The sequence below is a fragment of the Dendropsophus ebraccatus genome, chromosome 10 (genome assembly GCF_027789765.1).
Source record: "Dendropsophus ebraccatus isolate aDenEbr1 chromosome 10, aDenEbr1.pat, whole genome shotgun sequence".
NCBI lineage: Eukaryota > Metazoa > Chordata > Amphibia > Anura > Hylidae > Dendropsophus > Dendropsophus ebraccatus.
Window position 1 is genome coordinate 93,009,938 of NC_091463.1, and position 25,867 is coordinate 93,035,804.

General features: G+C 46.2%; 1 protein-coding gene across 1 annotated transcript; it reads left to right on the forward strand.

The window, feature by feature from the left end:
* The first annotated feature begins 979 nt into the window (after positions 1-979).
* On the forward strand, positions 980-25,649 carry LOC138766665 (antigen peptide transporter 1-like). The gene is made up of 12 exons (XM_069944279.1): positions 980-1,504; positions 4,931-5,435; positions 5,518-5,632; positions 7,374-7,504; positions 7,585-7,790; positions 10,541-10,738; positions 13,882-14,010; positions 14,811-14,999; positions 15,114-15,287; positions 18,195-18,354; positions 22,051-22,187; positions 23,455-25,649. Exons 2-12 carry the CDS (start codon positions 4,934-4,936, stop codon positions 23,671-23,673), a joined length of 2,160 nt encoding a protein of 719 aa, XP_069800380.1. The 5' UTR covers positions 980-1,504; positions 4,931-4,933; the 3' UTR covers positions 23,674-25,649.
* The last annotated feature ends 218 nt before the right edge of the window (positions 25,650-25,867 follow it).

Below are 25,867 nucleotides of genomic sequence, written 5' to 3' on the forward strand. Positions count from 1 at the left end.
TTCAGCCACCAGCTCCCCGGTCCCCCCCAAAAAAGTGCCCCCACTCTGGACAACCCCTTTAATTGCAAACTGCACCTGAACTGGAGACAACAGCAGGGGGAAAAGTGGCCATGTTTTTGTAGCGCTGGATAATCCCTTTAAAGGGGTTATCCAGCGCTACAAAAACATGGCCACTTTCTTCCAGAGACAGCACCACTCTTGTCTCCAGCTTGGGCGGGGTTTTTCTGCTCAGTTCCATTGAAGTGAATGGAGCCTAATTACAGACTGCACCTGAACTGGAGACGTGTTGTCTCTGAAAGAGAGTGGCCATGTTTTTGTAGCACTGGATAACCCCTTTAAGGTCTAACCTGCTGACAGCCCCCTAATACGCACACGGGGGGCGCCGAGGAGGACGATATATCTCTTACCTTCCTCCTCGCCGCTGTTCCTGTGTAGTTGGAGTAGAATTTACGCCAGTAAATTTAGTGTATCATGCTAATAACACTGTCAAAACCATTCAAATCAAAGTGCATTGTCAGTACAAATAAAAAAAGTAAACCCAGTTACAGGGATACAAGCTATATACACTATATTAGGCCTTTGTGTCCTCCCCACAAATATTTTTCTTATGTTTTTCGATCTATTACTTTGTGGAGTAAAGGATGTAATTAGAATTATCCCCCATATGGCTCCATCCACAGGAGGAAAGAGAATCCCTGCGGCAGGACAAGAGGAAACGGTTATCGCCTTCTCCCCCGGATTGTTTGTGTTTGGCGCCACCTGGTGGTCATGGATGGAATTGTCATGATAAACAATATAGTTTTATATATACAAAGTTTACAGGTGAATAACCATAAATCCCTACAGTGGTGGCATGCTGGGAGTTGTAGTGCTATATATACTGGGGAGGGGGTATATAGTAAATGACAGGGCTGGGGGAGGTGCGGGATACAGGAGGAGGCTGCGCCGTGCTGCGCTTTCACTTTCCATGTTCCGTTAATAAAGCGATTCCCGGAATAGAAGGTGGTTTCCGGGGAGAAGCGCCAGACAGAGCCCGGACTGTACAGGAGAGGCGGGAGAAGCGCCAGACAGAGCCCCGGACCGTACGGGAGAGGCGGGAGAAGCACCAGACAGAGCCCCGGACCGTACGGGAGAGGCGGGAGAAGCGCCAGACAGAGCCCTGGACCGTGCGGGAGAAGCGCCAGACAGAGCCCCGGACCGTGCGGGAGAAGCGCCAGACAGAGCCCCGGACCGTGCGGGAGAGGCGGGAGAAGCGCCAGACAGAGCCCCGGACCGTGCGGGAGAAGCGCCAGACAGAGCCCCGGACCGTGCGGGAGAAGCGCCAGACAGAGCCCCGGACCGTACGGGAGAGGCGGGAGAAGCGCCAGACAGAGCCCCGGACCGTACGGGAGAGGCGGGAGAAGCGCCAGACAGAGCCCCGGACCGTGCGGGAGAGGCGGGAGAAGCGCCCGGACCGTGCAGGAGTGGATAGAAGAGAAGCCGCACGGACACATCAAGCTGCGGGGTGAGTGATTGCGGTACCGCACCCGGCACTGCACTGTATTCTGCCCCATTCACACAGGGTGTTATTGGTTTGTACAGCTTTCATGCAGTTTTTTGGTCTGGATTACTAAGAGATCTCTGCAGAAATCCTGTCACTTTCTTCTCTGGCTCCATAAATACCAGATATCATCATCCATCAGGCAGCTTCATGTCCTGTAATATACAGGAGACCCCAATATACTTATATATACCCCCATAATAATACACATATACCCCCAATATATACATATATATCACCATAATAACACAGGTACCCCAATATACTTATATATACCCCCATAATAATACACATATACCCCCAATATATACATATATACCCCTATAATAACACAGGTACCCCAATATACATATATATCACCATAATAATACACAGGTGACCTCAGTATACATATATATACCCCCATAATAATACACAGGTGACCCCCAATATACATATATACCCCCAATATATACACATATACCCCCAGTATACATATATATATACCCCCATAATTATACACATATACCCCCAATATATACATATATACCCCCAATATATACATATATATATGACCATAATATTACACAGGTGCCCCAATATACATATATACCACCATAATAATACACAGGTGTCCCCAAATATATACATATATACCCCCATAATAATACACAGGTGTCCCCCAATATACATATATATCACCATAATAATACACAGGTGCCCCAATATACATATATACCCCCATAATAATACACAGGTGTCCCCCAATATACATATATATACCCCCCATAATAATACACATATACCCCCAATATATACATATATATCACCATAATAATACACAGGTGACCTCAGTATACATATATATACCCCCATAATAATACACATATACCCCCAATATATACATATATACCCCCATAATAATACACAGGTGACCTCAGTATACATATACACTCACCTGCCACTTTATTAGGTACACCTGTCCAACTGCACGTTACCACTGAATTTCTAATCAGCCAATCACATGGCGGCAACTCAGTGCATTTAGGCATGTAGACATGGTCAAGACAATCTCCTGCAGTTCAAACCGAGCATCAGTATGGGGAAGAAAGGTGATTTGAGCGCCTTTGAACGTGGCATGGTTGTTGGTGCCAGAAGGGCTGGTCTGAGTATTTCAGAAACTGCTGATCTACTGGGATTTTCACGCACAACCATCTCTAGGGTTTACAGAGAATGGTCCGAAAAGGAAAAACATCCAGTGAGCGGCAGTTCTGTGGGCGGAAATGCCTTGTTGATGCCAGAGGTCAGAGGAGAATGGGCAGACCGGTTCCAGCTGATAGAAAGGCAACAGTGACTCAAATAGCCAACCGTTACAACCAAGGTAGGCAGAAGAGCATCTCTGAACGCACAGTACACAGTATGGGCTACAGCAGCAGAAGACCACACCGGGGGCCACTCCGCTCAGCTAAGAACAGGAAACTGAGGCTACAATTTGCACAAGCTCATCGAAATTGGACAGTAGAAGATAGGAAAAACGTTGCCTGGTCTGATGAATCTCGATTTCTGCTGCGACATTCGGATGGTAGGGTCAGAATTTGGCGTCAACAACATGAAAGCATGGATCCATCCTGCCTTGTATCAGCGGTTCAGGCTGCTGGTGGTGGTGTCATGGTGTGGGGAATATTTTCTTGGCACTCGTTGGGCCCCTTGGTACCAATTGAGCATCGTTGCAACGCCACAGCCTACCTGAGTATTGTTGCTGACCATGTCCATCCCTTTATGACCACAATGGACCCAACATCTGATGGCGACTTTCAGCAGGATAATGCGCCATGTCATAAAGCTAGAATCATCTCAGACTGGTTTCTTGAACATGACAATGAGGTCACTGTACTCCAATGGCCTCCACAGTCACCAGATCTCAATCCAATAGAGCATCTTTGGGATGTGGTGGAACAGGAGATTCGCATCATGGATGTGCAGCCGACAAATCTGCGGCAACTGTGTGATGCCATCATGTCAATATGGACCAAAATCTCTGCGGAAGCTTCCAGCACCTTGTTGTATCTATGCCACGAAGAATTGAGGCAGTTCTGAAGGCAAAAGGGGGTCCAACCCGTTACTAGCATGGTGTACCTAATAAAGTGGCCGGTGAGTGTATATACCCCCATAATACTACACAGGTGACCCCCAATATACATATATACCCCCATAATAATACACAAGTACCCCAATATATACATATATATCATCATAATAATACACAGGTGCCCTAATATACATATATACCCCCATAACAATACACAGGTAACCCAAAATATACATATATACCACCATAATAATACACAGGTGACCTCAGTACACATATATATACCCCCATAATAATACACATATACCCCCAATATATACATATATACCCCCAATATATACATACATATATACCCCCATAATAATACACAGGTACCCCAATATACACATATATACTATCATAACAATACACAGGTACCCCAATACACATACATACTACCATAATAATACACAGGTACCCCAATACACATACCCCCATAACAATACACAGTTACCCCCTAATATACACATATACCCCCATAATAATACACAGGTGTCCCCCAGAAATCATATAAATCCATAACAGCAGACAGACACCACCACAACAATACACAGACGCCCCAATAAGAGATGTTCCGACAGCCGTCAGTGTCAGTCATTTAAAGTTGTGCGCATCTTAATGGCACAGACACACCTGGATGGTTTAGGGACAGCGGTGTCCTATAGCACCCATGGTGGCCACTTTTACACAGAATGGAGCGTGAAGCTGATGGCTCTGTACAACGGCCCATGTGTCCGATTCTTCTCCCAGACAGCTTGATAATGTGGCTCATCGTGTAGTGTCTGGGCCAAGTTACTTTGTTACCCATTCACTTCATAGAGAGCTAAGCTGCAGTATCCCAGCACGGCCACTGCACAGTGTACGGCGCTGTTCTCTGAACACTGTTCTTGAAAAAGTCCCCGAAACCCCTTCAGAGGTTATCTACAGTATAAACAGAGATTTTGTGGGCATAAGGAAAACCCCTTTAAACAATGATTATTATTCACCATATCAGCTATTTTTGCCGTCACATAGTTGAGATTTCTCCCAGCCCAGACAGACTTTACATCTTCCTCACAGTGTGTCCTGAGTTATAGTGTGCTATTCTCTCTGTTATCAGGCGATGCATCTCCTCAGTTATATGCTGCTATTCTCTCTGTTATCAGGCGATGCATCTCCTCAGTTATATGCTGCTATTCTCTCTGTTATCAGGCGATGCATCTCCTCAGTTATATGCTGCTATTCTCTCTGTTATCAGGCGATGCATCTCCTCAGTTATATGCTGCTATTCTCTCTGTTATCAGGCGATGCATCTCCTCTGGTCATTGTGCTGCCTCCTCGGTGTGGACTATGCCGCTCTGCACCTCCTCAGTCTGACTCTCTATCTGCCGCCTAATCTCCTCCTGATATGGGTGTCCGGCCTGGCACGGCTGCTCCTCCTCACCCTCGGCATTCGTACACTGAGCCGGGTATCTAAGCTGCCGCCCTGGTTACAAGGAGAGCCCATCCTGGTGTCCTCGGCCGCCCTCAGCCTGCTGGTCCCTTCCTGTGCCACCCTCACCGCCCTCCTGTTACCTCGCACCAGCGCGGAGCTCCTGCACAGATGGGCACACGGAGACCTCTTCATCTACTCCTACCTGGTCACACTGACATCTGCAGTCGTCTGGCATCAGCTGTTTCTCAGTGATGAGGAGGAAGAGGAAGAGGAGGCAGAGTCTTCAGCCTCTGTGTGGAGGTTGTTCGCCCTTCTGAGACCTTACGGCTGGAGGTTCCTGGGGGTGACGGTGTTCCTGGTGCTGTCTTCTTGGAGTAAGTATAATGGTGACTAGACCTCCGCTTCATGGCCGATCACCACCGCCCGTCTAACATATCCCTTTGTCCCATATACCAGGTGAGATGGCTTTACCGGCCTACACCGGACGCATGACAGACTGGATCCAGGAGAAGAGAGACCCCTCCGTATTCTGGGATTCCGTAGTGGCAATAAGTCTGATCACATTATGTAGGTGAGGACACTGATATATACTGCCTGTATACAGCACAGGAATAGGTGTAGCACATGTTGTAGGCATCAGGGTATAGGGCAGGAGCTGGGGGGACTCATCTATAGATTAGTGGGGAAAGTTCTGGGGTGACTTGCATTTATTCATGGAAATCTCTGCTCATTCTGGGATAATAGTCACGTGGAGAAATGAGATCAGACCCCCGCTCGGTGCCGCTAGTGACTCTCCATAATCTCTCCAGAGACTCCGGGAATAAAGTGTAATAGTGTTTTCCATAAAACAAAGTTCACAAGCAGAGACAGGTTTCAGGGATAGTTCTCCTTCCTCATATTACAAGCAATAACCCGTTCTAATAAGGTTTAATTACAGTGCAGAATGAAGCCCAAACCAGTGGAGGGAGGCGGCATAAATATGTAACTGGAAAACGTTAAAAGAAGTGGAATTAGACACAAAAGGGGAAATATATCAAACTTGGTGTCAATTAATTAGGGATGGTCCGAATCTGCTGAGGTTCAGGTTCGTATGAACCCGAACGCTCAGCATCAGATTCCCACTGTCTGCCCGCTCAGTGCAGCGGGTGGATACAACGGGAGGACCGCCTGGAAAACTGGCATACAGCCTATGGCTATGGCTGTATCCCAGTTTTCCAGGCGGTCCTCCCGCTGTATCCACCCTCTCTACGGAGCGAGCAGATAGCGGGAATCATTTCCGAGGGTTTGGGTTCGTACGAACCCGACCCGAACCAGGTTCGGACCATCCCTAATTAATTCCTTTATTTCTTCTTTTCTATACTCGCATATGTTCTCTCTATAACTGTGCTGAGGGGGTGGGCTCTTCCTGCTGTGATTTCAGAACTGTGCTAAGGGGCGGGCTCTTCCTGCTGTGAATTCAAAACTGTGCTGAGGGGGTGGGCTCTTCCTGCTGTGATTTCAGAACTGTGCTGAGGGCAGGCTCTTTTGGACGTATTTTCAGAACTGTGCTGAGGGCGCGGGCTCTTCCTGCTGTGAATTCAAAACTGTGCTGAGGGGGTGGGCTCTTCCTGCTGTGATTTCAGAACTGTGCTGAGGGCAGGCTCTTCCTGCTTTGATTTCAGAACTGTGCTAAGGGGCGGGCTCTTCCAGCTGTGATTTCAGAACTGTGCTGAGGGGGCGGGCTCTTCCTGCTGTGATTTTAGAACTGTGCTGAGGGGGCGGGCTCTTCCTGCTTTGATTTCAGAACTGTGCTGAGGGGGCGGGCTCTTCCTGCTGTGATTTCAGAACTGTGCTGAGGGGGCGGGCTCTTCTGGCTGTGATTTCAGAACTTTGCTGAGGTGGCGGGCTCTTCCTGCTGCGATTTCAGAATTGTGCTGAGGGGGCGGGCTCTTTCTCCCATGATTTCAGAACTGTGCTGAGGGGGCAGGCTCTTCCTGCTGTGATTTCAGAATTGTGCTGAGGGGGCAGGCTCTTCCTGCTGTGATTTCAGAACTGTGATGAGTCAGCGGGCTCTTCCTGCTGTGATTTCAGAACTGTGCTGAGGGGCGGGCTCTTTCTCCCATGATTTTAGAACTGTGCTGAGGGGGCGGGCTCTTCCTGCTGTGATTTCAGAACTGTGCTGTAAGCTCTTAGCCTTACATTTTCCCACCATCTCCCTACTCACATACATGAAGTGATACTGACCAAATGAGATATCAGCCCCTTGTAGCAGGATACCTATTGCATGGATGTCTTTCTATGACTATTAGTTCTGATCATTCTGTACTATACAGCGCCGTGACTGAATGTGTCTGTGACTGCATCTACAATATCACCATGAGCCTAGTTCACACCCAGACCCAGGGGAAGCTCCTCCACGCCATCCTGAAGCAGGACATCACTTTCTTTGACAATGTGTCCACAGGTAATGGATATATAGACGACATCTTACGAGAAACCTTGCTGATTTCTTCTCTTCTCCTAAACATTTTACTTTCTCTTCAGGTGACATCACATCCCGCATCACCACCGACATCACAGCCATGAGCGAAGCTCTCAGTGAAGACCTCAGCCTGCTGATGTGGTACTTTATGAGACTGGTATTCCTGGTCATCTACATGTTCAGCCTCTCCACCAAGCTGACGCTCTTCACTATGCTGTGTCTCTTAGTGACCACAATTGTTCCAATAATATCCGGAGCCTTCTACCAGGTGAGAGTAATAAATGTGTGATAAATAATAATACCCTTGTGGATATAACAATTACAACTTCTTACTAATACCTGTGACACTACTGAGATTTTGCTAACATGTGTCTCGGCAATGCTCTGTGAGCACCGACACAGCATCATGTCTCTCCCTCTTGCTGAATGTCAGCCTCTTACCTTTTACCTACACCTTGGCACTGACTGCGGGCAGAAGTCTTACAGATGGTCCCCCCCTTTCCCCCATTTGCAGACATAACAGCTTCCCCTGTCCTAGGAAGACTTTATACAAGACTTTGGAGGTGTCCTTTTCTATCAGAGCATTAGTGACGCCTGACAATGATGTTGGGTGAGAGGGCCGGGCTTAAAATTTCCAGGTCTCTGCGGGAAATCACATTTTTCCACACCCCCATGTTTTCATGGAGAGACAGAAAGAGAAGCTTACACACAGATTTTTGTGTTTTCAGCAGAAAGTAGTAGCTCAGAACTGGGGGAAGGAGACTGAATAGATAATAACAAGAATGGAAGGAATTGGTAGTCTCACCATGGGCAGCAACATATCAAAAGTTATGTTCGAGGGGAATATCTCTTTATATGTTTAATACAGCCGGGGGTAGGTGCAGCTCACTTAAACAAATCCCAATGCTGAGGTTAACAGAAAAATGCCAATACCCAAAAAAACAACAAACAAATATAGAATAAAAGAAAATGTATCTGTCCTCTAAGCATTAAGTGCTAATAGGGTGTTTTAATCTGTCTTTAATACAATGTGTGTGCTCAGTCTCTCTGGCTTTACAACTGCTAGTTGTCATAGAGGGAGAACTTCTGTGGTGAGCCCCCGGGGTGATGTTATATCGGAGGATCGGCCGGTCACTTGCTAGGTGGTCCGGTGTGACTCCATGCCGGAGGTGGTTGGCCGAGATACAGCCGGATCTTGGGATGTTGTCACGTGACACCAGTGCCAGTGAGGCACACAGGTGTGATGGCACTCCTGCTTTTATTTTTGAAGGCCGGTTGTACCCTTTTCCCCTGTGGTCAGTATCCTGCCGGGTTGCTTCTGGGTCCCTTGGGTCAGAGTGATCACGGATGGCCAGAGTGGTGTATTGACCCTCCCGGACTATAGGAACCCCCACCCACAGAAAGGGGAAGTTTCCCAAGGTTGCGGGGTGTGCTGTGTTGGTGGATAGCGAGAAATCAGAGTATTTTTAACGTAAGGAAGACTGGTTTACTAGTTGCAAATGTCCAGCAGGTCATACAGAATCAACAGGATGAGGTTTCTCTGGATAAAGCACTGGATAACACACTTGACAATAGTTGTGAATAAATACTTGACAATACAGCAACCTGATCAGTAGTAGAAGTGCAGTGTAGGATATAGTCGTGCGACTGGATAGTGCGTTGAGTGATACGAAGAAACAGTAGCAAAGAGGAGGGTGCCGTGAGAGTCCCAACCCATGTAATACTGTGCTCTTCTGGGATGCTGGAGGATGAGGTAGAATACTTAGAAGAAGAAGAAGAAGTAGAACACCTGTGCCCGTGTTTTGACTTTGAGTTGGTCTTCACACCACCTTATGCTCACTAGACTCGGCTGAACCTTCCTAGAGGGTGACACAAGCCCCAGACCTTGTTATCTGGGATGAGCGGAATGCTGAGGGTTTCCTGCTGACACCCGCTCTGCAAGGTAGAGTTCATAGGCTTACTGCAACTTTGCTCTACCTAGATCAGTTCTTAGTCTTTGGCTTTCGTGGATACTGTCCTGCTCTGTTACTTCTCCTAGTCCACGGCGTTGGTTGAGGTTGTCTCGGGCTTGTCCTCTTCTAAGAAGGGTTTAACAGTGCATAGGGCTGTGTAGCGTTACGTGTAAGAAGGTTGTTAGAGGTGTAGAGTCTTGCGTCCTTCCCATACGGGGTTCTTGCTAAGACTGACTTTAGGAGTACAGGGACCTGGCAGAGGGCCAGGGCCCAGATAGGACCACTGTGGCGCGCTATCTTGCTTGCGTCCTTCCTCCACAATGCTTAACACGAAAGACCTTTTGCTCCTCCCCCTCCATCCATGTGACCTACTTCCCCAGCGTAACTAACGTGCGCTGTGAGTGGGTGAAGAGTGCAACAGAAGAAATAAGAAGAGAGGGGAAAGGAGAGAAGAAAACAAGAATCCTACTGGTCTACAGATTCAGGTGGCACATAGAGAAACAATAACCCTTCAGCTGTGCGGCTTCCAAACACACATATACAATACAGTGAAATCTAGTGGCGAACTTTAGTATTACTTTTGTCACCACACAAGTACAATAAGTACAGACTTTTGCAAAGGGTGTATATAACTGTAACACCCGTTGTAGGACACCACACTTAGACACATGCAAGTCGTTTGGTGCAGGTGCACCTCTCACCCATGCAGGATTAGCGTCTCCTCTGGGGTCTGCCCACATTAAGTGTGATAACGTCACCAGCTTTATTCTAACTACTCCAAAGCGCGGCCCCGCTACTGGTATATACAAACAGAGTGATAGCCGAGCCAACTCCTTCCAGACTTGTACAGTTGCAAAGTGGATACAGATTCACACTCACATTTGTTGTTGTGAAGTGTAGACAAATGTTGAGGTGACTTCCAGACGCATTTCGGAGTCCCTGCACCCGTTCATCAGTGGCCAAAGATGCTTAGAGGATAGATAATGCTTAGAGGGCATATACATTTTCTTTTAATGTATATGTTTGCCAACAAAAAAACTTATCAGCTAACATTTCTTTCCCACAGAACTTAGCTGTGAAGGTGCAGAAATCCCTGTCAGAAGTCAACCAGGTGGCCCTAGAGATCTTCTCCAAAATGAAGACAGTCCGCAGCTTCGCCAATGAAGAAGGTGAATGTCAGCGCTATGAGGCAAAGCTGCAAAACACGTATGAGCTCAACAAGATGGAGGCCACGGCCTATGGCTGCACCTTGGTGGCCAACAGTGTGAGTACTTTCTGTATTATTAGCTTTTTCTAATATTTTTGAAGTGACAGACCGCTTAGCCAATCACTGGTTGTGGGGCTGTCCCACCACGGCCAGTGATTGGCTGAGTTGCCTGTCACTTCAGAGACGGGCTCTACAGCTCTTGTGGCGGCTGCAGGCCGTAGCATCGGGGAGCATGGAGAGGCATCTAGAAACTTTATTACTTTCTTTACAGTCATCATTAGGCAGGACCAAAAAACATAATCATCCGATAATAGAGCGATAATCTGCGGAATTGGCCTAATTCGGCAGATTATGGCTCCGTGTAATAAGGCTCTAAGCCAAGCATTGTCCTTCCTCCCTCACCGATTGGCTGAGCTGCTCTCAACTGTGAAAAACAATGGTTCAGATTTATCAAAGTTTTTACAATAGAAACTGATATAAACTACCCGCTGCAACCAATCACAGCTCGGCTTTTCTTTCTGGTAAGATGTGATGTGAGATATGATTGGTTACTAGGGGCAGTTACGTGTGAGAAGTGATTGGTTACTAGGGGCAGTTATGTGTGAGAAGTGATTGGTTACTAGGGGCAGTTACGTGTGAGAAGTGATTGGTTACTAGGGGCAGTTATGTGTGAGATGTGATTGGTTACTAGGGGCAGTTATGTGTGAGAAGTGATTGGTTACTAGGGGCAGTTATGACTAGGGGCAGTTATGTGTGAAATGTGATTGGTTACTAGGGGCAGTTATGTGTAAGAAGTGATTGGTTACTAGGGGCAGTAACGTGTGAGATGTGATTGGTTACTAGAGGCAGTTATGTGTGCGATGTGATTGGTTACTAGGGGCAGTTATGTGTGAGAAGTGATTGGTTACTAGGGGCAGTTACGTGTGAGAAGTGATTGGTTACTAGGGGCAGTTACGTGTGGGAAGTGATTGGTTACTAGGGGCAGTTATGTGTGAGATGTGATTGGTTACTAGGGGCAGTTACGTGTGAGATGTGATTGGTTACTAGGGGCAGTTACGTGTGAGAAGTGATTGGTTACTAGGGGCAGTTACGTGTGAGAAGTGATTGGTTACTAGGGGCAGTTACATGTGAGAAGTGATTGGTTACTAGGGGCAGTTACGCCCACCACCACCACCACCAGTCTTGATTGATACATCTTTTCCTATCAGTGTGCAGGGAGAGATCTATCAGTCCAGCGGGGTGCTGAGAAGCAGCCGGGGACCATCCTGATGACTTGTGTTTCAGGCAGCATGAAAGTAATGACAATTGGCTGAATAGAGCGCTCATTTCATCGTGTCATGGCGACTGCTGCTTGTGGCTGTATTGTTGTTTGTTAATGATTGATTGATAGTTTGCTACTTGTAATATATGAAGAATCCAAGACCCTGGACCAATGTTCACAAGATAAGATATATATATTTTTTTACTAATACATTAATACATTACTTTAATAAAGTTATATCACTTTGTAATAAAATGTTATTTTTAAAAATGTATATTTTATGTATATATACACTTCTGTTGACTGGCAGCAGTAAGGGGCGACAGCCCACCACTAATGCCCGTGTCAGGAACTGCAGGGTCATCTAAGCCCTGGAGTTCCCGATCCTCCGCCAAACAATACTGTACAGAGCAGGGTCCTATTGCTGTCACCGCTCACTCTGCTAGAATCACTAGTAATGATAGTAATCACCGTTCACAGTACAGAGGCTGCCGGACACAGCCACCATTCCAGGCAGCCTCCCGTCCGGTACCCTTCAGTTCCTGACACAAACCTTGGTGGCAGCACAGGGGTCCGTGTCCCCTTTTACTGCTGATAGTCAATGGCAGGGAATATGTTAATTACCCTATTTTCCCGCGTCTTATATGCCGGGTATGGAAGCCGCATATGGTGGGGGAGCTCAAAAATGGCTGCATCCCCACCATATGCGGTAACAACTATAAAAAAAAAACAATTCTACTCACCTGTAACTCGTTCCTTGCATCTGCGTGTCTCCTTTCCCGTTTCTGGCACAGGCAGTGTGAAGTACACTGCCTGTGCTGGAGATCCCCAAAGTTCTCCCTGGCAGCCATGCGTCTCATTGGAGAAGTTAGAGACGCTCGAACAACCAAGCCAAGGAATGTCCAATCAAGGAAACCACCCAAGCAAGGTATCCATCCACAGACAGCTGTCTCGGAGTATTTGCCCCTCATCGGTGTGGAGTAGGATTCTGGCTAGTGGGAGCAATGCCTAGTAAGTGCATGCAAAAGGATGCTGGTTGACCTCAGGGAGATCAACCAAAACACCGCAGAGACACCATCACGTGTCTCAACGTCAGTGTATTTTAGAACATTGCACCCTGGGAAGTCAAATATGCAATAGAACACTGCAGAGACACCATCATGTGTCTCGACATCAGTGAACTTTTGCATGCACTTACTAGGCATTGCTCCCACTAGCTAGAATCCTACTCCACGCTGATGAGGGGCAAATACCCCAAAACAGCTGTCTGTGGATGGATACCTTGCTTGGGTGGTTTCCTTGATTGGAGACATTCCTTGGCTTGGTTGTTCCTTCTTGGAGGAAGGTCTGGCTAGTTCACTGATGTAGAGACATGATGGTGTCTCTGCAGTGTTCGTTTGCATATTTGCCTTATATGCCGGAAAATACGGTATAAAGTATGCATTTTTTCAAAATAAAATAAAATTACAAAGTAATATAACTTTACTAAACAAACCTTTTTAGTCTCCAGAGTACTCCTCTAAGTATAGTAACTATAGTAGTATCTTTTATTATACCCTATTGGTACTTGTTCATAATGTAGGACAGGACCTCTAGAGCAGGAGTAGGGAACCTTTGGCCCTCCCACTGTTGCAAAACTACTATTCCCCTCATGTTCCGGCATGATGGGAGAAGTAGTTTTGCTACAATTGGAGGGCTAAAGGTTCCACATCCCTGATCTAGAGCGACAGACGCCCCACTGTGGTCTAGAGATTAGGACCTTGAATTGAGGACCCCTCGTCTATTAACCCACAACAGCAATTTCATTTCTTTTCACCATTGAAGGCAATAATATTCTATTATTATGGGGTGATCTTGGACTAATGACTATCTTACAATAGATGCACATGGTGGGATGATTTATAATAAGATAATAAAGTTGATATTTTCCCCCCTCCAGCTGTCCGGGCTGGTGCTTAAGGTGGTCATCCTGTATTTTGGAGGACGTTTAGTGACATACGGTGAAGTGAGTGGAGGAGACCTGGTGTCCTTTGTCCTGTATGAGCTGCAGTTTACAGCCGCTGTGGAGGTGAGGCCGGGCAGGACGAGACATGGGTTACCGTTCTGTGTATCCTCCTATGGCGTAGAAAGTTTTATAGCTTGTGTGTATAGTGTATATGAATGCACTCAGCTGTTGTAGCTGGGGACCAAGGGGGCAATAAGCCCTAATACATCATAAGTAAAGCAGCCCTATATCTGAGGACTATAGATAACAATAATTTCACCTATTTAAATAATTCCATCTCTAATTTCTAATCTCTTATATCCCTTCCTGTGCCGATAGTCACCATGTGGATGGGTGTGATACCTTCTCACCTGCATGGACCTTGGCCGCAACCACGAAGAGATTCTCAGTAATGAAACCATATATATATATATATATATATATATATATATATATATATATATATATATATATATATATATATATATAATTTTCTCCTAAACGCAGTGAACAGTATGTAATTTGTTCCATTGAAGGGTACTACACTATCCTCCCCCTGTAATGATGAATAGTAAGCATTAACAGGGGAGGATACAGAAGGTCTTAAAGCAATCGTACCGTCAGGTACATCGCTATTTTTTATTTTTTTTTTACTTCAAGCGCTTGGCGACGGTCTTTTCCCGAGCTCGAAGCAGGCCCCCCCAGTGTGACCATATTCCTCACCTTGTAACCCCCATTAGAATCTATGGATACACATCACAGAGGGGAGGGGGAGGTCGTCTGTCCCCAGTGCTCCAAGCCAGGCCGGACTAGCGGCAAGCACAGGAACCAGGCGACGTTTCATCCTCTTTCCTCTAGTATGACCCTCTGTCTGTTGATCTAAGGAGTTGCAGGAAATGTATCCTAATGTTCGAAAAGCAGTCGGATCTTCCGAAAAAGTGTTTGAATATATGGACAGGGTTCCACAGTTGCCACGACAAGGGAATCTCAAGCCGACCCATCTGAGGGGACACGTCCAATTCATGGACGTCACATTCTCGTATCCGAAACGACCAGACACCGCGGCCCTCCAGGTATGAAGCTCATTGTAGAGGCTCAATCTACAAGTGATTTCTTTACTAACATGCTACTAGCACATGGATGTAGTCATATTTTTTATTTATGTGCTGATATTTTTTAACCCCCAGGATGTCTCTTTTGACCTTCATGAAGGACGAGTGACAGCCTTGGTCGGTGCTTGTGATTCGGGAAAATCCACGGTGGTCCAGCTACTGCTCAAGTTTTATCAACCACAAAAAGGACAGATCCTCCTGGACGGGAAGCCGTTGTATGACTATGACAACGAGTATTACCGCAAACAGGTGAGATTCCTTTATGTGCGCTGCTGGAAGGGATGGATCTCAACTTTAGTTGTAATGACCTTAATATAATTGAAATAATCAAAACAGAAAGCAACAAATATAATCTGGTAATATACCATAACATAACAGAAATAATCAACACAAACAGCTATAAATCCAACCATATACAAAATAAAAAACTTTTTTTTTACGTTTAGGTTAAGATCAAAGGGGTTATCCACCTAAGAGTGAAAAAATGAAATGCTAGCTGGTCTTACTCACCAAGCCCCCCTGAGTATTTTAAGCCGTCTCCTGTCTTTCTAGCTGCTGCCATTCCTGCGTTACACGTTTTTCTAAAAGCCAATCTATATCTTTATGGCGCTGGCCAGGAAACTACAATTCCCATCATGCATCTCCCCGATTGGTCCATTTGTCTACCCACCCCATTAGCTTTCCTTCCTGCCCACTGCTGTCATTACTATCGCACAGTAAACTGATTTTTACTGATTTTGCATCACATCACCCCAATATGTACTGCAGACGCGCAAATGGTGTAGCAGAGCTGCATAACGGGCGTCTGTGTACCGGAGGGTGTAGTGTGGGTTTAGATCTCTGCTTGCTGACTGAATGAAAACATTCTAGTTCCATCCAGAGTCTAAGAACATCCATAACACTTACAATATACATAGCTGCGACACAAAGAAGGGTACATATGCCTGCATTCACTGACCGCAAACAGAGATAGAACTATAACGTTTCATATTACAGAACAGGGACAGTACAGGGACACATGTTAGTCTATGGAAGCAGCACAGGTGCATGGAGATGATGCAGATAATGTCTCCTGGGGATCGGGTTACCAAGTCAATAGACAGCTAACCCAGCCCCCAGAGAGGAGATTATATGTCCTGTGTCTACAAAGGAAGAGGGAGCTAAGCATGGTCAGAGTGGGCCCAGAGTAGAGGATTTTAGATGTCCAGAGCAGATAACTAAAAGGAAAAACACGGAAAGGGTGCAAGATAGGTTATACATGTACAGTATATTAGACATAGGGTGGTATTGGGAAGGGGGATCGTTTAGAATGTTGTTTTTGTTACCCGGATAATTCCTTTAAGGAGAGCACAACTGAAAGGGAAACAAACAGCAGGTTAATCCAGGGACGACCCACCAGCTGGGTTAACCCCTTCCGTGCTGCTTTCCCTGATCATGCCCGCCTCTCATTTACTGGGTCACACCTGGCCTTTTCTTACTTAACGAGAAAGTAGTTGGACCAAACATAATAAAAAATAGTCTCAGGTAATAATAGTGTATGAAGTCTACTACTAGATTTCCTACTATTCACAATCTTGGGTACTCGGGTGTTATCTGAATATGACAGTCAGTGATTATTTATGGAGGTACAAAGTGACAAAGAGTACATAAGGAAATAGAGTTCTAAAAAGTTCCTAGCAAAGCTCATCCTTATATTATCATGGGTTGTAAAAAGAAGCACATACATTAATAAACATAGGTTTCCATATGTATATAACTGAGCAAACTCCAACTAACAGTCTTGCTAGATACACAGGCCAGTACACTGTACAGAACAGGAGCGGAACACACATATGGCTCTTTATACCTGATACAGAGCTGCAGATCCTGTACTAGAGGGATACAATTAAAGGGGTAGTCTCATCTTCAAAATTTTTAATATATCATAGAGAAGGCCGAAGCAGACAATTTTGCAAATGCTTTTTCATTGGCAAAATTGCTTACGTTAACATTTTGGCTCTCTTCTCCTCTTGTATAGTTTAATGAGTTATCCAGTCTGGTATAATACATGATAAATCATCCCCCTCCTGGAGTCTAACAATTCATTCCATACATGTCATTACCTTATCTGTCTCCTTCCCTCAGTTCTGAGTTGCTGCTTTCTGCTAAAGACATAGAAAACTGTATCTGAGCTGGTAAGTCTATCTCTGCTCTCATCCCCCCTCCCTTCTGAGACAGCTGATGTAAACAAGTCCCTATCTGCCGGGAGGATTAATCACAGTCAGTTCATCAGTTTAACAGCAAGCCTGTCAGGGACTTGTTTACATCAGCCGTCTCAGAAGGGAGGGAGAGGAGGGAGAAACATTTCTCAAGCAGATGCATTGCTGCGGATATTAAACATACTGTACACATCTTTTGCTCTCTCATCTAAGGTCTCTGATGAAATCCCTCCCTTGCGAGAGTGTGTACTGACCTCCAACATATTGAAGAAAGCAAACATGTACCCTAGTAAAAAAGACAAATTTGGTCAGGTCTACTACAACACTGTTCACACTAGGCAGGAGCACGTTGCTATGGCTGAAATTGCAAACACAAAAAAATGCAACAGCTCACTGCATTGGCAAGAAACAGATATAACAATCACTAAAAGCACCATAAAAATAATGAGGCTCTTGGTTACCATTTGCAAATAGTGTAAACCACCCACAACGATAAGGTGGCCTCATGCAGGGATAGGCCTACACTGTACTTTAGCCTCGCCATGGCAAGATGTGTTCTAGATGGCGGGAGTGGCTGTCTCTAGTTAGTCGTGCCCTCCACCCATCCCACCCAGGTAGTTAGTATTTCTGCCAGTATTAGATGGATCCTGCATGCCCAGAACATAGGCTTATTATACGCCATGGAGAGGCCATAGTACAGTGTAGGTCCATCCGGAGCATGGGGCCACCTTATCGTGGTGGGACGGTTTACACTATTTGCAAATAGTAACCAAGAGCCTTATTATTTTTATGGAGTTTTTTAGCTTCTTTTAGTGATTTTCATATCTGTATTGGGTCTGTATCTTGCCTTCAGCGGTGAGCTGTTTTGTGTGTTTTTGTGTATGTGTACCCTAGTATCAGCCATTGTTTGCCAGTATCTGCGGTATTCTTTCTCCCAGCATGTTCCCTGTATTTGCAGGTGTCTGTGGTGAGTCAGGAGCCCATCCTTACTGCCCGCTCCTTGAAGGACAATATCTCTTATGGGTTGGGGGAATCTCCTCTTCCATCTGTCAGGGATGCGGCAGTGGCAGCGTGTGCCGATGGTTTCATCTCAGGCTTGTCAGATGGATATAACACAGGTTGGTATTGATAATTGATTGATAATGTTACTGAAACCTCTGATAAGACAACATTATCTTCCTTTTTATAGTTACTACAGTCCACTTTTCAGAGGTCACTTCTCCTGTTTCCCTCCACTGAGCTGTATACAAAGTAGTCCCCCACACACAGCTCTATGAATCTCACTACATTGCTATAAGATCTCATTTCCCTGAACTTACGCCTGTAAGGAGAGAGAGAAATAATGCTATTTGTCTATGAATTCCTGTGTAGTACTATAGTAGTTGTGTCTCTTTACATTTATAGTCTTATTTATGGAAGTGTATGAGGTATAAGCGTCTATACAGGTATCAATGGGCCTGGTGAGACGTCCAGCAATGGAACCAGAGGGTGGACCTTAAAATCAGCAGAACATGAGGCAGCAGGGGGCGCCACCACTAACATTAGTCTATGACAGGGGTGTCAAACTCAACTACACAGTGGGCCAAAATTTAAAAATTGGACAAAGTCGCGGGCTTACCTTGATAAATATTGAAAAGCGCATGCGGCGGTCCTGGCACTGTAATAGCAGCTTGCACTATGTGTACTATGATAAATGACAAACTGCTATGACATGATTAAACCCAAGCCCATGTAATAGCCAACCCCCACAATATTGCCCCACATATTATCCAGCCATCCCAATAGTGCCCAAATAGTAGCCAGCTCTCCCCATGAATCCCATATAGTAGCCAGCCCTCGCCATAGTCTTATAGTAGCAAGCCCTCTCCAATAGTCTTATATCGTAGCCAACCCTCCCCAATAGTCTCATATAGTAGCCAGCCCTCCCCTGTAGTCTTATATAGTAGCCAGCCCTCCCCCATAGTCTCATATAGTAGCCAGCCCTCCCCATAGTCTCTTATATAGTATCCAGCCCTCCCCTGTAGTCTGTTATATAGTAGCCAGCCCTCCCCTGTAGTCTGTTATATAGTAGCCAGCCCTCCCCTGTAGTCTCTTATATAGTAGCCAGCCCTCCCAATAGTCTCTTATATAGTAGCCAGCCCTCCCCATAGTCTCTTATATAGTAGCCAGCCCTCCCCTGTAGTCTGTTATATAGTAGCCAGCCCTCTCCCATAGTCTCTTATATAGTAGCCAGCCCTCCCCATAGTCTCTTATATAGTATCCAGCCCTCCCCTGTAGTCTGTTATATAGTAGCCAGCCCTCCCCTGTAGTCTGTTATATAGTAGCCAGCCCTCTCCCATAGTCTCTTATATAGTAGCCAGCCCTCCCCCATAGTCTCTTATATAGTAGCCAGCCCTCCCCCATAGTCTCTTATATAGTAGCAAGCCCTCCCCATAGTCTCTTATATAGTAGCCAGGCCTCCCCAATAGTCTTATATAGTAGCCAGCCCCCCCCCCCCCATAGTCTCTTATATAGTAGCCAGCCCTCCCCTGTAGTCTCTTATATAGTAGCCAGCCCTCCCCCATAGTCTCATATAGTAGCCAGCCCTCCCAATAGTCTCTTATATAGTAGCCGGCCCTCCCCATAGTCTCTTATATAGTAGCCAGCCCTCCCCTGTAGTCTGTTATATAGTAGCCAGCCCTCTCCCATAGTCTCTTATATAGTAGCCAGCCCTCGCCATAGTCTCTTATATAGTAGCCAGCCCTCCCCCATAGTCTCTTATATAGTAGCCAGCCCTCCCCATAGTCTCTTATATAGTATCCAGCCCTCCCCTGTAGTCTGTTTTATAGTAGCCAGCCCTCTCCCATAGTCTCTTATATAGTAGCCAGCCCTCCCCCATAGTCTCTTATATAGTAGCCAGCCCTCCCCATAGTCTCTTATATAGTAGCCAGCCCTCCCCATAGTCTCTTATATAGTATCCAGCCCTCCCCTGTAGTCTGTTATATAGTAGCCAGCCCTCCCCTGTAGTCTGTTATATAGTAGCCAGCCCTCTCCCATAGTCTCTTATATAGTAGCCAGCCCTCCCCCATAGTCTCTTATATAGTAGCCAGCCCTCCCCATAGTCTCTTATATAGTAGCCAGCCCTCCCCATAGTCTCTTATATAGTAGCCAGTCCTACCCTGTAGTATCATATAGTAGCCAGCCCTTCCCCATAGTCTCTTATATAGTAGCCAGCCCTTCCCCATAGTCTCTTATATAGTAGCCAGTCCTACCCTGTAGTATCATATAGTAGCCAGCCCTTCCCCATAGTCTCTTATATAGTAGCCAGCCTCCAAAATAGACTCTTATATAGTAGCCAGCCCCTAAAACAGTTGTTAAAGGGAACCTGTCACCCTTGGACGGCCCGTATCCAGGGGTAGGGTGGGTTTGGTGGGCCATCCAGGGGTAACAGGTTATCCCATTAGCTTGAACTCACCCTTTTCTATGGCCCCAGAGGCCGCGGGAGGCACCCAGCGCAGGACTTGTGATGACGCCACTGCGCTGCTGGCGTTGGGATACCACTCACATACTCCTAGGTTGCAGGCTAGAAACTGCCTGTGGCCTACAAGATTATAATATGGGCGGTCCTAGCGGCTGTCCAGACCCCCCATATTATAATCGAATGCAATGTCGGTGGGCCAAATGCAATATAATCTGTGAATTGCCTGGTGGGCCAAAAATAATGGCACCACGGGCCCCATTTGGCCCGCGGGCCGGAATTTGACATAACTGGTCTATGATATCTCATAACAGAAACAATGTAAAATACCCACAATAATTTTGTGGGACAACCCTTTTAAATAACGATGCTATAACTAGAGATGAGCGAACCCGCCAGATTTCTGGTTCGTATGAATCAGAAATCTCGGCGGCTGACTCCCGCTGTCTGTTCCCTCCGTGCAGCGGGTGGATACAGCATAAGGAACGCATGGAAAACTGGGATGCAGCCATTGGCATTGGCTATGTCCCAGTTTTCTAGGCGTTCCTTACGCTGTATCCACCCGCTGCACGGAGGGAGCAGACAGCGGGAGTCAGCCGCCGAGATTTCTGATTCATACGAACCAGAAATCTGGCGGGTTCGCTCATCTCTAGTTATAAGGTACCACCACCATCATAACCATCATACACTGCAGAATTAATATTTTGCACTTAGATATGGTGTATAAGGTCCCAACCTGCTGTTACAACTGGCGTCGTGGATCCGTTGAACCGCCGCAAGCGGTCGCTGGTCTTCGCCTGTCATAAGACAGGTTGGACTTGCTGCAGCAAGAGGCCCCCAGGCTGCTACCCTTGCTTTGGCTTGCTAGCAGTAGTGGGCGAGGTGTAGCAGGAGACAGCGTAGACAGGTCGGCAGCAAAGCAGGCAGGAAACACAGCAGGAACACTGGCAGGAGTCAGAGGCAAACAAGGCTGGGACCGCAGTACTTGGGTAAAGCATGCAGAGGCTCCAACAAGGGAGCCAGGACAAGGCAGCCTTATATATATATATATATATATATATATATATTTATAAAATATATGCACACGCTGCATATGCCGCCAGTTTGGATTGCACTGGCCCTTTAAATCTTGCTGAGCCGGCACACACGAGCAGGAGCTTGGTCAGGTAAGCCACGTGGACCCAATAAATATTGAACCAAATATCTAAATATTACCGCCATACCAAATATTAAGATTCATGATGATCGGCAGTGCCTTGGGTGGCAGCCACCTGTGATGTAACCTCTAGCAGGACGGATAAAACATGGATGAAGTGCAGATCACCATATTGATACACAACGTGTTTTTCCACATAAGGTGCTGGAGAGAAAGGAGGCCTCCTGTCTGGGGGTCAGAAGCAGAGGGTGGCGCTGGCGCGGGCGCTGCTCAGGGATCCCAAGGTCCTTATTCTGGATGATGTCAGCAGCGCTCTGGACACTGAAACTGAACTCCAGGTGAGTCTGGTGATCACAATGGATAATCCAGGCAAAACACATTGCTTTTCATCAAATACACTGCCTTACCTTGTGACTATAAGAGAAACAGATCGCTGATCTCAGGGAGACCAGCCAAACCATAACACTGCCAGGTGCTAGTGCAGGCGCTCAATGCAGTGAAGTCCTAGCTGCACTGCCCCCTGGGAAATATGAATATGCAAAAGAAGAGCCCGTGGATCCGTATCAAAGAGTCTCGAAACACAGGACTAGCCAGATATTCCTACGGGAAGGACCCAGCCATAGAGGAAAAAAGGCCTCCCACATGAGTACCCCATTGAAATTGTTGTATTTAGTGGATCATTGACTATAGTTTTAAGGACTAATGAGAAGTGTTTTTAAGCACCTGTTATGTAGGGCTGGGTCCTTAATACGGCAATACAAAGTCAGGACCAAAAACATGGAAAATGTATAAAATAAGAGACTTTTCCTATTCCATCATTCACTAACTGCAGTTAAGGGAGAAGTCCTGCAATTTGGAATGGAACAACTACTTACCCCTCCCCGTGCCCACAAATCGCTGTGTCAGAGGGCCCAGGACCCCTGTCGGAAGGCATTTTCCCCTGAGTTTTGATGTCTGACCCAGCCGCTCAGCCAATCAGTGACTGGAGCAGCGTCCCACCCCAGTCACTGACTGGCTCAGCAGGTTGTTAATCACCTGGGTCGTGACATCGGCTGAGAAGAAGATCCCGGAAGCCGGAGGGGGTCCCAGAGTGGCGATCCGGCACTGAACAGGCACAGGTGAGAAGTGATGGTTATTATGTTCCTCCCACTACCTCTGCCTTTGACAAAAATAACTGCAGCCCCGGATTTCCTCTTTCAATACACCTTATTTTCAAGGCCCAATATGCGTCCGTCTACACTTTCAGTGTCCTTACACGGCGCAATTAATAAAGTGACCGGCTGCACTAATGATTGCTGTATTGTTCATGTGGCCATTTAAATACATTGTCATCGGCCGTACCTGTTTAGACAGAGAGATCAATAACAATGATTTTAAAGGCTGCACAAACGATCATATCAGCCGTGGTCAGCTGATCGCTGGCCCTTTTACATGGGACCATTATCGAGTGAATACGCGCCTCTAGGAATATTGATTAACGATAATCGGCCTGTGTGACGGGATCTGATGTCTGATGCTTTTTTTTTTTTATTTAACTTTGAAAGCTCTATATCGAGTGAGAAAGTGAGAGTTGGTGGCTCTATATAACATGGCTTCTCTATATAGATTCAGAGCACGGTGTACGACAACCCAAAGAGACGTACAGTCCTGCTTATATCTCACCGCATGCACATCGTGGAGAAGGCCGATCACATCCTGGTTCTAGAAGGCGGCCGGATCAGAGAGTCGGGCAAACATGAAGACTTACTGGCTAAGAGAGGCGTCTACTGGAAACTCTGGGCCAAGCAGCACAGCACCTTCCATAGGGAGAATGGAAAAACATAAAGCCTGTCCCATGTACACGAATGGCAGAACCTCAGTAAATGAGCCCGATATTTCTGTGATGGCCGACCCCGCGAGTGAATCTGACTGATCATTGCGATTTCTTACAGCAATGGGACTTGCTTCCTCTTAAACTAGGAGAGATAGCTGAGCCCACATGTGCACTGAAATCTATGGAGAACGCAAACCAGTGACCACTACTTATAATTATAATGCACCTTATCCAGTATTTGGCCATTACGTGTTATTATACATAGTATTTCACAAGTTATCCCCACTGACATTTTAGGGTAATTAAGGATAGTTAATTAAATGGTTTCTATATTTCTCAAAGAAAAAAAAAAACTGAGAAGCCAAAGCAACCAATTACAGTTCAGGTTTCATTTTACTGGAGCTCATTAGGAAAATAAATCTGAGCTGTGATTGGTTGCTTTAAGTTATTATTTCCCCTTAGGGGATCCACACGTACAGGATCCGCTGTCATTTTCTTTGGCTTTACATTCTCCCGCTTGTTTCTTCAGTTCCCGACTCCCTGGCAACCAGTGAGCGGGACACCAGGGAGCCGGGAGCCTAAGAAGCAAGCGGGAGCGCGTACAGGTAAAGTGAGAAGGGATTACATTCTCGCAGCGGAATGGACAATGTAAATGCAGTGTCCCAGTACAGGAAAAGTTCTATATATATGTATACTATTGCCTATAAGTACTGGAAAGGGTTAATGGCCACTGCAAAGAGCTCAGCTTATATTGCGCCCCCCAGTGTTCAAGTTTGGTATTATTCCCTGTATTTCTCCTATTCTCCTATGTATATTGATTTGCATATCTTTCTGTGCATGTCACATGGTGTGGTGATGCAAACGGCCTAGTGTCACGTGACTTCCATGGCTGCTATAGTAACCCCAATAGCCGTCGAGCTTTTGGCTGGGGTCAGTTAGTCACTTCCCTTTGACCGATGTAGTCTTCTCTCTACCCTCAAGGGAGAAGGTTGTGTTGTTCCCCCTCTACCTTCAAGAGGGAGGACGTGTTCTCTGCTGCTCCTCCAGAAAGGCCGCAACCCAGTGTGATTCTCTCCACTATCTCAGAGACATATTCCAGTCCAGTCCTGACCAGTCTCCTTCTCAAGATTCTCGTTTCTATCCAAGATCTGGGTGCCGTTCTCCAGTCGCTATCTTCTTCTCACCCTCAGTTAAGACTCCTCTCACCCAAAGTAACGCTATCACACTACGACCTATTGCAGCATCACCCATCTGCTCAGTTGTACCCAAGTCTGCCTATCCCTGGTTTCATCCAGAGACTGTTGCTATTGACAACCACCGTGTTAATAAACGCACAACTCCCGTTGTTTCTGAACCCTGGCATTGGTTTAGTTATTGGTGCCTTGACTAACGGCAACAAAGAATTGTCCTGGGGTCCCGCTTGCTCAAGTTCCCGTGGTCTGCCAATACCGTGACCATAACATCTGACAGTGGCAGCCCGGGTACCGTTAACATCTACCTCCCCAGCGGGTTACTCCATAAAGCCATAGAAAATGGCAGTACCGAGGATTGCAGCAGAATCCGCTGCGGATACTGTACGTGTGAACTGTACATGTGTGTGTAAACCACACACATGATGGCCATTTCGCGCCGGTCTGATAAGGCGCGCATGCACGCGAAATGGCCGTCATGTGTGGTTTACATGTAGGATTTTGGCGTCTGCTGTCCTCTGACATGTACCTACGAACGATTTTATCCATGTTGAAATAAAGAAGTATCGCAATGATCTGGTGAGTGCCCTCAACCTTCTACTATATTTGTCTTTTAAACGAAAATAGTTCTGTGTAATTGCAGGCAACGATCGAAAAATCGTTCATATGTCGTTGATCGTTGATTTAGATCTGAACCTAAAATTATCGTTAATCGTTCGCTGTAATTCCACATTCGTTTGCTCAAGTTCCGCATTTGTTCACTAATCGTTCAGTGTAATAGCACATTGTCCATTGTTTTGCTGGGATCAGAAGGAATAAACAATCATAGTAACGATCGCAATAACGATCGTAACTAACGATTATCGTTCTGTGTAATGTCATGAATGATTTCAGGTTTATGATAAACAATCGCAAACGAGATTGTTTATCGTTAATCGTTAAAAATCGCTCTGTGTAATAGGACCCTTATTCTCCGGCTGCCTAGGATCTTTATGCTGCTCCCTGCCGCTCCACC

Bases quoted from the DNA above. Each gene is read 5' to 3' on its own strand.
- LOC138766665 (XM_069944279.1), top strand. From the start codon at position 4,934: ATGCATCTCCTCTGGTCATTGTGCTGCCTCCTCGGTGTGGACTATGCC. The intron at 7,505-7,584 runs GTAATGGATATA...CTTTCTCTTCAG, and splicing joins CTTTGACAATGTGTCCACAG to GTGACATCACATCCCGCATC. The intron at 15,288-18,194 runs GTGAGATTCCTT...CTGTATTTGCAG, and splicing joins ACGAGTATTACCGCAAACAG to GTGTCTGTGGTGAGTCAGGA.